General features: G+C 36.2%; 1 protein-coding gene across 1 annotated transcript; it reads left to right on the top strand.

Annotated features, from left to right (window-relative positions):
- The first annotated feature begins 3,046 nt into the window (after positions 1-3,046).
- Positions 3,047-7,672, top strand: LOC144346438 (uncharacterized). Its single transcript, XM_085507441.1, has 6 exons — positions 3,047-3,416; positions 3,792-3,972; positions 5,143-5,202; positions 6,070-6,450; positions 6,704-6,806; positions 6,921-7,672. The coding sequence occupies exons 2-6, from the start codon at positions 3,811-3,813 to the stop codon at positions 7,208-7,210; spliced, it is 996 nt and encodes a 331-aa protein (XP_085363567.1). The 5' UTR covers positions 3,047-3,416; positions 3,792-3,810; the 3' UTR covers positions 7,211-7,672.
- The last annotated feature ends 6,305 nt before the right edge of the window (positions 7,673-13,977 follow it).

Below are 13,977 nucleotides of genomic sequence, written 5' to 3'. Positions count from 1 at the left end.
TCAACACCAAGGCTGATGATCGTGTGTTGTATCATCTGTTGGATGCTTGTGATGCTGTCTGGCACTAAACTGCTATTGGACAGGGTTATAAGGTCTCATTATCTTCATGAATTCCATTATCTAGCACTTGTTGCCAAGGGGAGACAGTGAAACCTTGCTAAGATACTGCCCCTAGATGTGGTGGTACTCATAGCACAACACATGCATACCATTGTGAAAGAACCCTTCAACAAAGAGGGCCTTTTTGTACTGGTTGTGCCAGATGTGTTTTTTTACAAATGTGCTCCCACCCACATTGAAAGGCCAGTTAAAGACCAAAAATCTTTTATGGACTGGAGTGGCTAACAGACACCTGAGTTTGACCTTATTATATACACGAACTCGGTTATGAAGATCAAGTTGACTGAGTTGTTCTTTTGCTTGCACAGGTCCTTCCCAAAGTCATTTGTAGGCTTTCTCCGAAGCTCAGTATTCATTGTGATGTAAGGCTCCACCCAATGGCTCTGGAGGAATTTAAGAGACCAATGAACATAAACAGGGTTACGTAGAACTCCAGATTGTGATAATGAAGCTCATACACTTTATCTTTTTTTTATACCTTGGCCACCCCAGCACCTAGAAGATTATAACATCCACTCTTTCTAAACCATTATGAGCTCTAGTGCCAATGGATGGAAATGGTTGTTTAGCTTTGAAGGGTCATATCCCTCACAAAATGCCTAGAGACAATTGGAATCTCACCACAAAGCCTCTTCTCAATAATGAATTGATAGTCATAGTATGTGAGAAGTTTGAGCTCTACACCATTTTTCTTGGGCACTGCGTCCCAGGAGAGGCAGGGACTGGTTAGTAATGGGCAGGATCCAGACAATAGTGATGTATGCATGCCTACACGGGAAAGTCGCAAAGAGTGCCAGTAGGAGCACATCTATGCAGATGTAGAGGTCATGATGGGACCCCGGATGTCGCGCAGATATTCTCAGTGAGCTAGCTGCAGAATTCTTCCATTGTAGAGTTGTCCCAGGAGCCAATGCACTCATATAGGTAGAATCCCCTCTGTTACAGTGTTTGTTTTCTCTGAGGCTTACACTGAGCAGTAATCTGGAAGGTATAAGGTCCATTATCTTATACCAACTTGTCAATGGAAACTGGACACTGTTGATGAACCACAGCTTGCTTAGGGAGATATACTATATAGAGATATACTTCTCTCTGTTGTTCATTTTTATCCAACATGAGGTGGAAATCTCTAACGACGATTTAATACACTAAGAAAGTCTGTTCTGTGTTAGGTCTTCTGCACACCTTGCTGAATCTGTATCATAAATTGCTGAAATGTTGTCACATTTTGCGTTTGCATTGAATCAAGTAGATGAACACCATGGGCCATGATCAACATATTTCAAAATAGGTATAATTTTCAAAGATTTCAGTCAATTTTAACATTTTTGAAGTTTCCTACCACAACGCTCGTGAACACAACGTGTATTCTGTTGGTCATGGAAATATTCGAGATATAAATTCAATCTTATTCTAATATGACTCTGTTATTTTTGCTATTATTGATCATCGACATTAGAATTTTATATATGTAGTGAAATTTGTGGGGGGGGGGGTTGAAATGATTTTACTTGCAAATAAGGCTTTACATTATCATGCGATTATACTATGACGTCATAAAAGCCCAGAATTCCGAAAGTTGGGATTTATAAATACATATATAAATATAATTATAAATTTAGTAAAATTTATACCAGTTGGTGAGAATGATTGACTCCCCACGAGTGGGTACAAGTGTATAGAAGTTAAACATAGTATCCATGTTGCCTTTTAAACTGTCATTTAATTCATAGTGGTGTGATTGCTTATGTTTTATCATTGTTGATGAGTTTGACCGCTCGGTTTGCTTTTCACAATGACCAATTTCATATATACAAATGCTCCATCCAATGTCAGACGAAACTCCAGTGGCGAATCTTGGGTGGGGTTTCTTACCCCCCCCCCGAAAAAATTATTTTGTATAATATAAAAAAATCATTAACTGAGTCTGGCGATTATAAAGTCCCCCCCCCCCATAAACAAAATCCTGTATCCGCCCCTGAACCCCTCTTTTTAAATAGTGAGTGTGTAATTAGAGAATTCCAAACAAAGATGATTCCCCACAAATGCTAGAGGGCGCTAGAGAAAAAAATTCTTAACTTACAATACAGAGCCTATATCATAGCCTATATTCTCGCCACCGATAATTTATAGGTGCAGAAGGCGTTTTCTGTATAATCGCTCGATATAATATGAAGGGTTGACTGCATTGCAATTACATCAAGCGCTGGCTGCTTTTATGACTTTTTACTTTGTCGTCGATTATAGCGGATTAGTACATTTCGGCAGATAAAGTTACGTCATTGCGGCCTCCTATGCAGAGATGTATTATTGCCAGTATCGCCGCCGTGTAATATGTATATGAACGTTCACTAAATCATCGAAATGCACGATTGAGTTGCTAATATAGGAATTCCGTAGAGTACGAATTGTTCTCTTCACGTCTCCTGTGAGCGAGGAGAGCCCTGATGAAAAATGTACCCCGGGCTGCTAACGTATTATATGTATATAATATAATAATACCACCACGGATGTATCTGCATGTCGTGTCGCATGTCGTGTGCGCGCTTGATGTTATAATTCAAAGCAAAATGTTCTCTTCCAAGGTGCCCTAAACGGCAAGGGTGTATTCATACGTATTTGTCATTTAGGTGGTAACCATGGCAACAGATACACTCTCCGAATGTTTTGAAGTAGAAAAAAACTGTGTCTTTCTGGATTTTATTATCAATTTCAAACGATAAATGTGCTGAACTTCCCCCGAAAGGCAACAAATAAAGAACGCACACACAATTATGCCATGGCTTTATCTACGAAACTATTAATTAATAATATTATTATAATTAAAAGTATTAGTAAAATTGGTTTGTTAAAATTATACTGCGTCAACAGCGCATGATCAGAATCAGAGTGATGACTCATTCCTAAATATGTCCTGATTCGTGTCGCCAGCTCCGTGATTGCGAACAAGTGCCTGCTTGGATTGATCCCATTTGTATATGACACTCCCCGGCACTAGATTCGTGTGGCCTTGGTCATTTACGTGCATGTACGTACTGCCTTATCATTTATCCAGTGTAATTTAACCCGATCCATCGGTATACGTGTTCGGAACTGAAACCATCGTAAGGATTGACGCATGCATCGTACTTAACCGCACTCTGCACTGTAATGCCATGCTGGCCAACAAGATTAGCAGTAAATGTAGTGTGAATATCAATGGCGAAGTACTTGCAACCATTTGAATTATCATACAGGGATGTGACGCGAAATTGTTTTCAGTCTCTGCCGAGTAGTGAATAAAATCCAGCTGGATAGTAAGTAATTTGTGATTTTTTTAGTCTGGAGTATGTATAGAAATATTCGTTTAAATGATGTACCCAATTACTCATATAAACGAGTGATGTTATTTGTCTAGTATATACATTTAGAAACTGAAAAGAAGGCGAGTCTACGATGTTTATCATACCAATACTACTACGGAAAATCGTTTGTCTAAAAATCAACTCCATGTGGGTGATATGTATACATTTCTGAACATGAAATTCAATTCCAGACTTATGTCCCACATCTGTCAATATCATGGGATATAAATATATATGTCATGAATAAATGCAATCCCCTGTGAGTACACATATGTGGATGGATGTAATTTTAATGCATTGCTTAAACATTCTCATTAACTATTCTAGGCACGCATTGAAGTGAGTCATGTTTTCAGTCCCCTGCCAGGCATCAAGCGCAGTTTTGCGCGGTCTCGGGGTCACGCTTATACTTCTCGGCTGTCTTGACGTACTGTCTGGTGTGGTCTGTCTACCGGTATGTCTATCCCCAGTCAAATACGTGTGTGGAGCCATATGGACGGGTGCCATTGTAAGTATCAAGAGTGCACAGGTTATTTTATGAATATGGTTTGTCAACACTATTTCGATTCGTAATTTCATTGTCGATGAAAATGAAAACCGATCTCTTTCTCTATTTATCAATCAAGAAAATATTAGATCTTAAAAAATTCCCCGTCCGTGATTTTGACATTCGAAATTATAAATTCACCAAAGTGTTAATCGAGAAAATATTAGATCTTAAAAAACTCCCCGTCCGTGATTTTGACATTCGAAATTATAAATTCACCAAAGTGTCAATGTTTCAATAACTTTATTAATATCATTACCAACTTCAATTCTGTATTTCATTTTTACCGTGATAGCAAGAAATCTGTTTATGTTCGGTAATTCGCTAAAGTATCAATGAAATCCACTCATCAGTTGGGGAATAGACCTTGTCATTAAGACCGAGAGTCACTTGACATGTTTTTGACGCTTAAACAGTGTTCAAATCCCTTCCACCTTCACGTCGATCAATATTTCGAACAATGAACCCGGTGACGGGAGATTATGGAATAGTATTTTAGAGTCAAACGAGATCTCGACGATCATTTCTGTCTAAAATAGTTTAATAAGCAGTCCAGACTGTCGGCTACACGTTGACATACATAAATTGAATTAATTTACATCACCTTATAGTAAATGAAATTCCGCCAATCTACATTGATTCTATAAATTGGTGCAATGGACGAGGAGTTCATAGGTTGTGTTGTTGCTGAACGCTCTAAGGCGACAGATAGAAGGTCAATGTGTATATGAGCATTTGTACCTAAATGTTCACAAGTTGATTGCCACATGTTTGTATGTTGCTACTCCAAATACATATTTAGATACAGATACGAAGAAGATACATAATATATTTTGTTCAACTTCGATGTGTGTAGATGTACGACAAAAAACGTTCCATAGTTCACGAACATAGGTAATACAAATAATGCAATACACAATCAACATATAAATCAACTGAAGCTTGCGTAGTAAAATATTTGCCTGGAACTGTACTCTCCCTGCTGACCTGAAGTCACCCCCTATCCCAGTGAACACTTTACTCTGTGATAACATGTGTGGGTGGTAACGATAAGACGATTCGATTGACGGGAACATTGTTACCGTGTTTTGTAGAAATGTTCGATGTACATGACCATGTGTTTTGTTTCAGATTATTTTGAACGGTGTTATTGGCATATTCGCTGCAAGGGGTGAACGCAAACGAGCATGGGTTAGTATATATTATTATTATTATGCACAGTGTAAATCTATTGTCTCGTAGTTATCGTACCCCTTAGGTACGAGTGGAATGCAATCGTTCAAACCCGAGTGTGCACACAGAACATGCTGTATAAGGAATTGACGGTCACGTTTCGTTTTGTGTCCTATCGCCAATTTGCCGAGTTTAGTTTTTTTTTTACAGACTCTTCATAATTAATATGTAGCTTGTGTATGATACGTCACTCTGTTTGTAAAATAGGACAATAGTCCGATGACCGTAGTAACACAGAAGATCCTGATATATACATAACATTGGGGTTGTTTATAAATCGCGGATCCAGAATTGAGTAACCGCAAATTAATAATAAAATTAATTTACAGAAATGCGTGTTTTGATACTAGTTTTGGGTTCATGTTAATATACAGTATACCTAGCAACCCACCATTTACCCTAATCATAATGCCAAGAATGTCAATAAGTTATTTAATTAGATACACTTTAATTAAACTAGATTTAATTTAATTTAATTTAATTTAATTTAATTTAATTTAATTTAATTTTAATCATAAATTGCATTCCTATATAGGATTGTATGTGCGTATGTGCGTTACACCACATATTCGGAATCTGGGTACAGATCTGCTTTTTATAGACAACCAACAATTTGTCTACTCGTTGCAATCAACAACAAATCCAAACAAATTAAAAAACAATAAGAAAAATATACAAAAATAAATAAACACAGGAATAATTATAGCGTTATTATGCATAAATAAATTAATTAAATCTAATTAACAGCACCAATATCTGGCTTTGGAGTATTAGTCTCTTGTTTTGCATACACTAACATTATTCTGTATCTGTTTGCATTCCCAGCTAGGCACATTTGGAGTTCTAAGTGTTCTCAGCACAGTTGTGTCTTTTGCCGGTTGGAGTACAGCAGTAGCAGCGATGTCAGCAGACACTGTTATTTACTATAACTCGTTACATAACACATATGCTGCTGAACAAAAAACCACAACGTTGGTGATGACAGTTTTTGAAGAAAAACACAGCCTAGGTGTATTTAAACAACCAAATATCTCATCGACAATTGAAGGTGATGTCGAAATACGTAACGTTGTTACGGGAGCCGAATACTCTGCCAGCGTTTCTCTTCAATCATTGGCACTTGTGTTATCATTCATCGAAATGGTTCTGGCGTTTACCTCTGCTACTGTCTCCATATGTGGCTTACGCACACGTCAGCATATACCAGTTAGTGTCTTGGTTCTCATCTAATATGTGCATTTTATACAATAGTTTATATGTGTAAATACAGGGTGATATGTGTATAGTTAAAATTCGTAGGTTTTTAGCAAGTTTCATGGTTAACCCCAACCGAATAGATCAGAATCGCGACACAATTCGGAAACTCGTTATTAATCTGCTTTAATAAATTTCAAAATTTCACTTCAATACATTCAATGAAAGCATAAAGTTTGTTTTTTTGTTGTTTAATATCCTATAGGGGGCAGTTTTATATCAAACGCCTATACAACAAGTGGTAGTTCTTCGACAAGGATTCCATTTGGAACAAAGACGTGATGGCAGCTTGGTTGTTGTTCATACTAGTAAGTAACAGTTCATGATTGCGGGAGTACTGACAGAAATAATTGCTATTTACAAGATCTCGAGATTTCACCGATTTTAAGTATATATAATTTTTTTGCGTTTATAAACTATAGATACTGGAGGCCATCAAGTAGATCCAAGATATCGACCTGAAATGGAAGAGGTCACATCCCTCCATGACATCGTTCCGAGAAACCTGCCCTCGACTCATCATCATCACCATCACCATGGCAGCCGCGTGGTGACTCTTCAGATTGGCGATGCAAATGATTCACAATCGCGAATGCCCGACATCACCTCGCATCACCATCAGGTTGCAACTGCGCCCCCAATGGGGAGGTATGATCAGCCGCCTGCCTACTCTGCAGTTATTGACACTTCTGAAATTCCACTCAATCTGTAGGGCTTCAAAACGCCACTAACGAACTCTGTATTTCAACTGAAGATCCACTCACAACAATAACAATATGATACACATTCTCTCTGTTCATTTGTGAAATATGGAAAGCAGAATATGAGGGGCTATATAATGGGTATCATGGAGTTGCTGGCCTAGATTTGTGCATTATGAACTTGAAGGGCAATAGGTAATCTGTTATATTGAGCTTGAAGCTGAAAGATGTTATAATGGTGAAATCGCCAACAAAAAATTAGGTGTCGTTATTAAATATTAATTGTTTTTCATGTGCATATTGTTATTGTTTCGTGCGCGTATTGTCAATTTCTTCACAATTGTTAATGGTCCATCCATATGCTCCCAATAAAACGCACTTCGCATCAACATTGAATCAACTTTGTATTTATTTTTCTCAAATTTTGTCATATTTTTATTTACGTGAAATAAAATGGTGAATGACGATGCTCATCTCTCTGTTATGTTGTATGTATTATGAGGCGAACCTTTGCTAGATGTAACATTTTCGTGAATACCGACACGAACAATCCTCCACGATGTAGATAGACCAATAAGCAAAACCAGTACCTTATAATTAACAACCTTCTTGAGTTAATTCATTTACATTTACATTTTGACTTAATTCATTTGCATTTCGTGATTCCTTTAGATCAAATATTTATCAACATTTAATACATTTGAGTTTGGGCGAAACGATTCCATGGATTCGTTTTTTTGTATTAGTTGCTGATATTTATGTGTTGGGAGCTGACACTACCATATAGTTGTGCGCGTTATGTCAGGGTAAAATATATATGCAGTAAATTACTGGGCATTACAACAGCCACCAATCAAGGACACAACTGTAATTGTTCTGTTTTAGGCTGTGGTAAGTGTAATAATACCCACTCATCTGGGTACTTCACACTATGGAGCCCTTCCTTTGTTTTACCCTGTACCAGTGCCCTATAAAGCTCTTGTAGTCAGGCTTTATTATATACCTTATTACACCATTCAATTTAGCGATTTAATACTGTTATGACACTGCTTAAATTTGCATCATTAAAATGCATTACGAAAAACAACGGAACACTAAAATCAATGCATATACTGTTCTATAGGTTGTATATGACAGTTCCAATATTACCAAGATCCATAGACTGGCTTATACGTGCTACTGTTCGATCGCTAATCAACAGTCTCTGTATGGTTAGCAAATGGCGGCGTGCTTTTGCCGAAAATGCGCTGTTTTATAGATTGTGGGATATCCGCTGTATTTCATGCAGTGCCTGTGACGATGATAGATCTCCTAAGCAAGCTATACTTAAGAACAACAAGCCAATTGTGATAACATTTTTTGGATACGTACGTAGAAGTTTATTTATTTATTTATTTATTTATTTATTTATTTATTTATTTATTTATTTATTTATTTATTTATTTATTTATTTATTGCGCTAAGGTGAAGCAGATTATGCTAAGATAGGGATGAAATGAAGTAATATACAAACGGAATATGATATTTAAAAAAATTATGATCTAATATAATAATCACACGTTCTCTTATAGAAATGAAACGAGTTAAGTTAATATAACAAAAAATCAAACATAAAAATGTTATCCTTCAAATTTGGCATGGATATAACTCCATAGTAAGCAAATACGCACCATAATATGGCACACTAAACGTTCTTAAACGGTTCATGTAATGAAACCTACAGTTTCTAGATGAACATGCGCAAGCGGAATTTCTGACGTCACAGACAACCATTCATATAGGGCCAGGTGTATTTGAAATCAGTTTCACATACTCATTTACGACTGTCCTCGAAGTATATGTCTACCAAAAATACTTATATTATAGGTGGAGATTTTAACTGCAGTTTGAACAAGAAATTAGAAAATCTAACAGAGAACACATCAATAATGAATCAAATTTAACTTTACAATTATTTACAATTTATTATTAAACTATTCCAATTTGGTAAATATTTTGAGAAAGAAAACCCCATCCCTAAAGCAATATCAATGGCGGCGCCTCCAACCAAATCAAACTTACAGTTGTTTGGATTATATCCTTATTTCTAAAAGCATAGTACACTTTGCTAAGGAAGCTGTTATTTAGAGTAGGAACCTCGTGGAAACATGCGGTCGTAATTTAAATACCAGCCATGACGTCACTCAGTATATTGTGTCAACCTGTACAATCATCACTCAGATACGCGTCCAGTGATCGGGAAGTCCAGTATGCTACTAGGGCGACACCTGGGCCACGTAGCATGACTTACTTTCGGACATTTGAACATGTAGTGTTAAATGCGCCTTGCATTGAGCTATAAACTGGATGTGGGCTATTATCAGTTTATATTATGATAATAATTAAATACATATCTAAATTTCTCGTGTACAACCATGGAGGGTCTATGGTACAACACGTAATTTGTTAGAATAAATAAATATATGATTAAATCCCTTGTGCGAAACACGTAATTCATTATAAAAAATAAATGGGTGTATAACATGCCATTCGCTGGTTATAACTATAATCCAGACTTCGTAACATCAAACTGGTTACATGCAGGGAGAATTTATCACCGTTCCCCGAAAACATAAACTTATAATCCGCTCGTACGTATGGAGCCATATTACAGAACCCTCAGGATAGAATCCGTTCATTTTTTGCATATGCCTAGTACTTGATGGGCTCATACCACTAATTGAATTTCCATAGACGACAATGTTAACATATGACGAGATTGCTATATGAAAATGATGAAGAAAGTTGAAAACATGGCTCAAAAATGGGAAATCAACATGCCAGTAATCAACCATATGAAAAAAACTAACATGTTGGCCAGCTCAAACTCTTACAAATCTCAGGTAAACAAGACACACCTACTGTATTTGGATTGCACCTAGAGAAATCACTGGAAAAACACCAAGATTAGAACATCCAAATACACACAGAATAAACCCACAGGTACACAGCCGCTAAGTTGTAAACAAAAGACCACATGTTGGTCTCACCTTTGACCCAGGTGATTACGCCCTCAAACAGGGAGCACCTGAGAAAAAAAATATTTAAAAAATTTCATTGGTTCTTGCAAGGCATTTAAATTGACTACGAGCTACGAGCAGCCATTGGTTAATTAGTGGCATGAGACCTTAAGAGAAATAAGAAAGTTTAATAAAGTTCTTGTTGATCTTATATATGATGGAATATCATTAGACGAGTAATTTCCCATGCAAAAAAAATCCCCAAAATTTAAACCCTGGGAGTTATTTATCAAAATCTACCACTTGGTGGCGCCCTATACCCAGATAATTAGTTGTAGAAATTGGCAACATACACACTCAGCATAACACCAAATTAGATGGTAGGCAATGAATATAAGCCTGATTATTAGATGCAGTACTGTAAAGTATAATGCTCTCATTCACCACAAACAAGTACAGACCAACATTTGACATGATTAGTAATTTTAATTAATTTCTAGAAATAATACATAGAATTATGACAATTAAAGGTAGTTTATCACTATAATTATGAAAAAAAGAATTCTACTGAATCAAACGTCTCAATTCATCAGCTCATTATTTCTCCAATTAATTAAAAACAAAAAACAATTCCACGGTATCTGCATTTAGGCCGGAGACCTGTGACGGGCAACCTTGTATATACCAAAACACAACAGTGGTTTGATTTACCATGGCCACACATGGAATTTGCTCTACATAAAAAGCTTAATCAAATCTTATGTGAAAAAAAGTAGTTCAAAGAAACAATTTTATGACTTAAAAAGAAATGAAAATAAAAATATACAAACCAGAAAAGGGTCTAGATATAAAATACTCATATTACACATCCCTGATCAAATTAAATTCAAATCAACAGCATTTCTGATTATTTTTTTTTGGGGGGGGGTTACAAGCACTGTTCAATAATAAACTCAAGATGGGATTAATTAGCTAACTATTCACAAAAATTCTGAGAAAAGAGCAATAATTGTGAAATTGAAAGAGTTGTAATACTTGGCTTATATACTGACAGTATGCAAATCTCTTGTCAGTGACAAGATACACAACACAATTTTGAGAATTTATTTGAATATTTGGGAGTTAATATTAATTAGTGGCATGAGACCTTGATGTGGGACATACACACATTTGGTTAACGATTCGAGCCAAGATGGCCGACTGGCGAGTGCGAGCAACTCAAAACTCTCGTAAAAAGAAGAAGCTTCAGTGGAATGAAGCGTATTTATAATCTCTAATTATGTAATGTATATTTAGTTGTGGTGCTTCGATAAATTCGATTAACGGCATCCTTCGTGTAGCTACTGCGATATTGTGAGACTAGTGATACAGGCTTCAACCATCATTCTGCGAGACTTGTATAAACTGCTCTGCGATACCCTACTTTCAGCGGTGCCCTCCAGAATACCAGCGTTCCTCTGCAAGCAAGACTCCTGTATTTCTTCGTTGTTGTGTTGCAGAAGCCATTGACTGTCGTCCATTTCTACATCATGGAACTGTGAGTTATCACAAATGCACACTTCCCTAAGCAATCCCCTATTTTAGTGAATTTATTCATTGTATTTTTCTGTATTTGTTTCGTGTAATTATTTTGAGAGGTATTAAAGCCAGGAGCTTCAACTTGATATGTTGGTGTATGTGTATTTTCATTTCCAGTACTATTGTCTTGTTTACCCCATACTAGCAGTGAAGTTCTACTTGAAAATGCACAAATACCTATTTTTACCATTTTTTCCTGGTTATAATAATTTGTGGATTTCAACGGCCAGCCTGCGTTGAAGAGATTAACATAATGCACAACAGAGTAGAGCTTGTTCGTCATTGGCTGTCGTTATGATCATGAGTTGTTTAGTTTGTTTTAATACAATTTTATAACATTGAGAAATGTATAATTTCGTCATTTTGGCGAAACTAGTTGCACGTGTGCACGTGCTATTTTGCTATTTCATATGAGCACGCGCATGTATTACTAAGCAGATTCACTGATGGTCGGTATTGTGCCGGTGAGTGCGAACTTACAGCTACTGTTTCAATATTTGAGTATAAAGTAGGAAATTAGGGCGTAACTGGTAGGTTAAGGCAGGTTGTCGTAGCTATAACGTAATTATAACCCTGTGACAGTGAGGGAATGCGAAAGGTTTTCCTCAATTACATGCGTGCTTGTCGGTTTCATAACACAAGTACGTAGCAATGATCCCACTAAAACAATATGTAACTGAGTATCTATAATTTCAAAAGAAAGGAACGAACGAAGAGCGGGAGGACAGAACCTCATTGAAACAACCATTGTCTGTTTCATGGATGTTTCATGATATGCAGTATTGATACAGAAAGAGATGCGTTCGATAAATGAGTATTTATGTCGAATAACGGCTGCCTTATGTAGGGGTTCTGACGTACTTAAGCCAGGCTTCTATTGGAGTTGGCGGTTATCTATTACAAAACCGACTGCAATTTGCTTTATATTTCTAACATTGATAATTAGATTGCACCAATCATACATCGAATTAACTATAAATTCCAATAAATTAAGAATTTGGTAAGGTAAATCAATTGCCAACATATTAGGTGTTAGTCTGGTTTTGTGTGGTCGTGATCATTTTTCACACGGCACAATGTGCTCTAACCACTGACTTTATTTCTATTTCTGTATTGACCTAAATACAAATGTACCCCCGCCCGCACATAAATAATGCCATCTCCTTTAAATCAATGCCACTGCCGTTCATATTATATAATTTGTCGAGATAAAGTAACAGCCAACCAAGGCAAATTCAAAGTAATTAATGCAAGTAATTTAAAGTAGACCAAATGACTATATTAGTAACTGGCCACGTACAATTATTTCACTAAAAAAATACTGATTTGATAAAGGTTTGATCCCCGTTGTTTGGTATAGCAACTAATCTCATTCTAAAAATATTATTCTAAAAACAGCCTAATCCCAGCCGCGATGCCACGTATCCTTATTCATCAATATCTCGTAGGCAAACGTATACGCCACATTTGAGCAAAAATGAGATCTCGAAGATGCATTAAATGCAATGTTATCATTGTTATGATACTGGCAGCGATATATCTCATCTTACCCAGATACGAGCGTGTGGATACCGGCGACAGTACTGCCATGGTAAGTAAGATAATTAGACCATAAGCCAATGGGGTTGGTCGGTACTATCAGAGGGGAATAATGCTCATAGTGTTTTGTGGTAAGCTATCCATCTGTACAGTTAGAAAAAATGTGATAGCACTGCATCAGTGGCAGCTTTATGTGTGTTATCACTTTTTTTTATATCCTAACTTAAAACAGGCGTTTTTGAAAAATAAAGTGAAATCGTTTTGTTTTTTTATACGCAAACGCTTATATTTATGAAGAGTTATTACAAATTTAGGAATATACTTGAACACAATAGTTTGTTGCCCCTTTATTAGAGAATGGAGATGATTTTTTTATGTAAGTTGTATATTTAAAATATCATTGTTAAATGTGTTACCCCTTTCAAATCAACAAAAGAAATACTATATTTTATATTTTCTCAAGTTTAATTTGATCAGTGTACTGTCATTTCTTTTCTTTCAAATCAATAGTATCTGTGTATAAGCTAAACACTGTTAACCAATATTTCTTTTTAGAATTATTACTAAAATTGTTATTGTTACTTATAAAACATGATTTACAGTCTACAAATAGTATTTTGTCCTGAAATGTATTAGGAGTTTTAGTACAGTACAGCAATATA

The sequence above is a fragment of the Saccoglossus kowalevskii genome, chromosome 2, assembly GCF_978046115.1.
Source record: "Saccoglossus kowalevskii chromosome 2, keSacKowa6.1, whole genome shotgun sequence".
Lineage (NCBI taxonomy): Eukaryota > Metazoa > Hemichordata > Enteropneusta > Harrimaniidae > Saccoglossus > Saccoglossus kowalevskii.
This window is presented reverse-complemented; position numbering and strand designations above follow the sequence as displayed.

Bases quoted from the DNA above. Each gene is read 5' to 3' on its own strand.
- LOC144346438 (XM_085507441.1), top strand. From the start codon at position 3,811: ATGTTTTCAGTCCCCTGCCAGGCATCAAGCGCAGTTTTGCGCGGTCTC. The intron at 6,451-6,703 runs GTTAGTGTCTTG...AATATCCTATAG, and splicing joins GCACACGTCAGCATATACCA to GGGGCAGTTTTATATCAAAC. The intron at 6,807-6,920 runs GTAAGTAACAGT...TATAAACTATAG, and splicing joins CTTGGTTGTTGTTCATACTA to ATACTGGAGGCCATCAAGTA.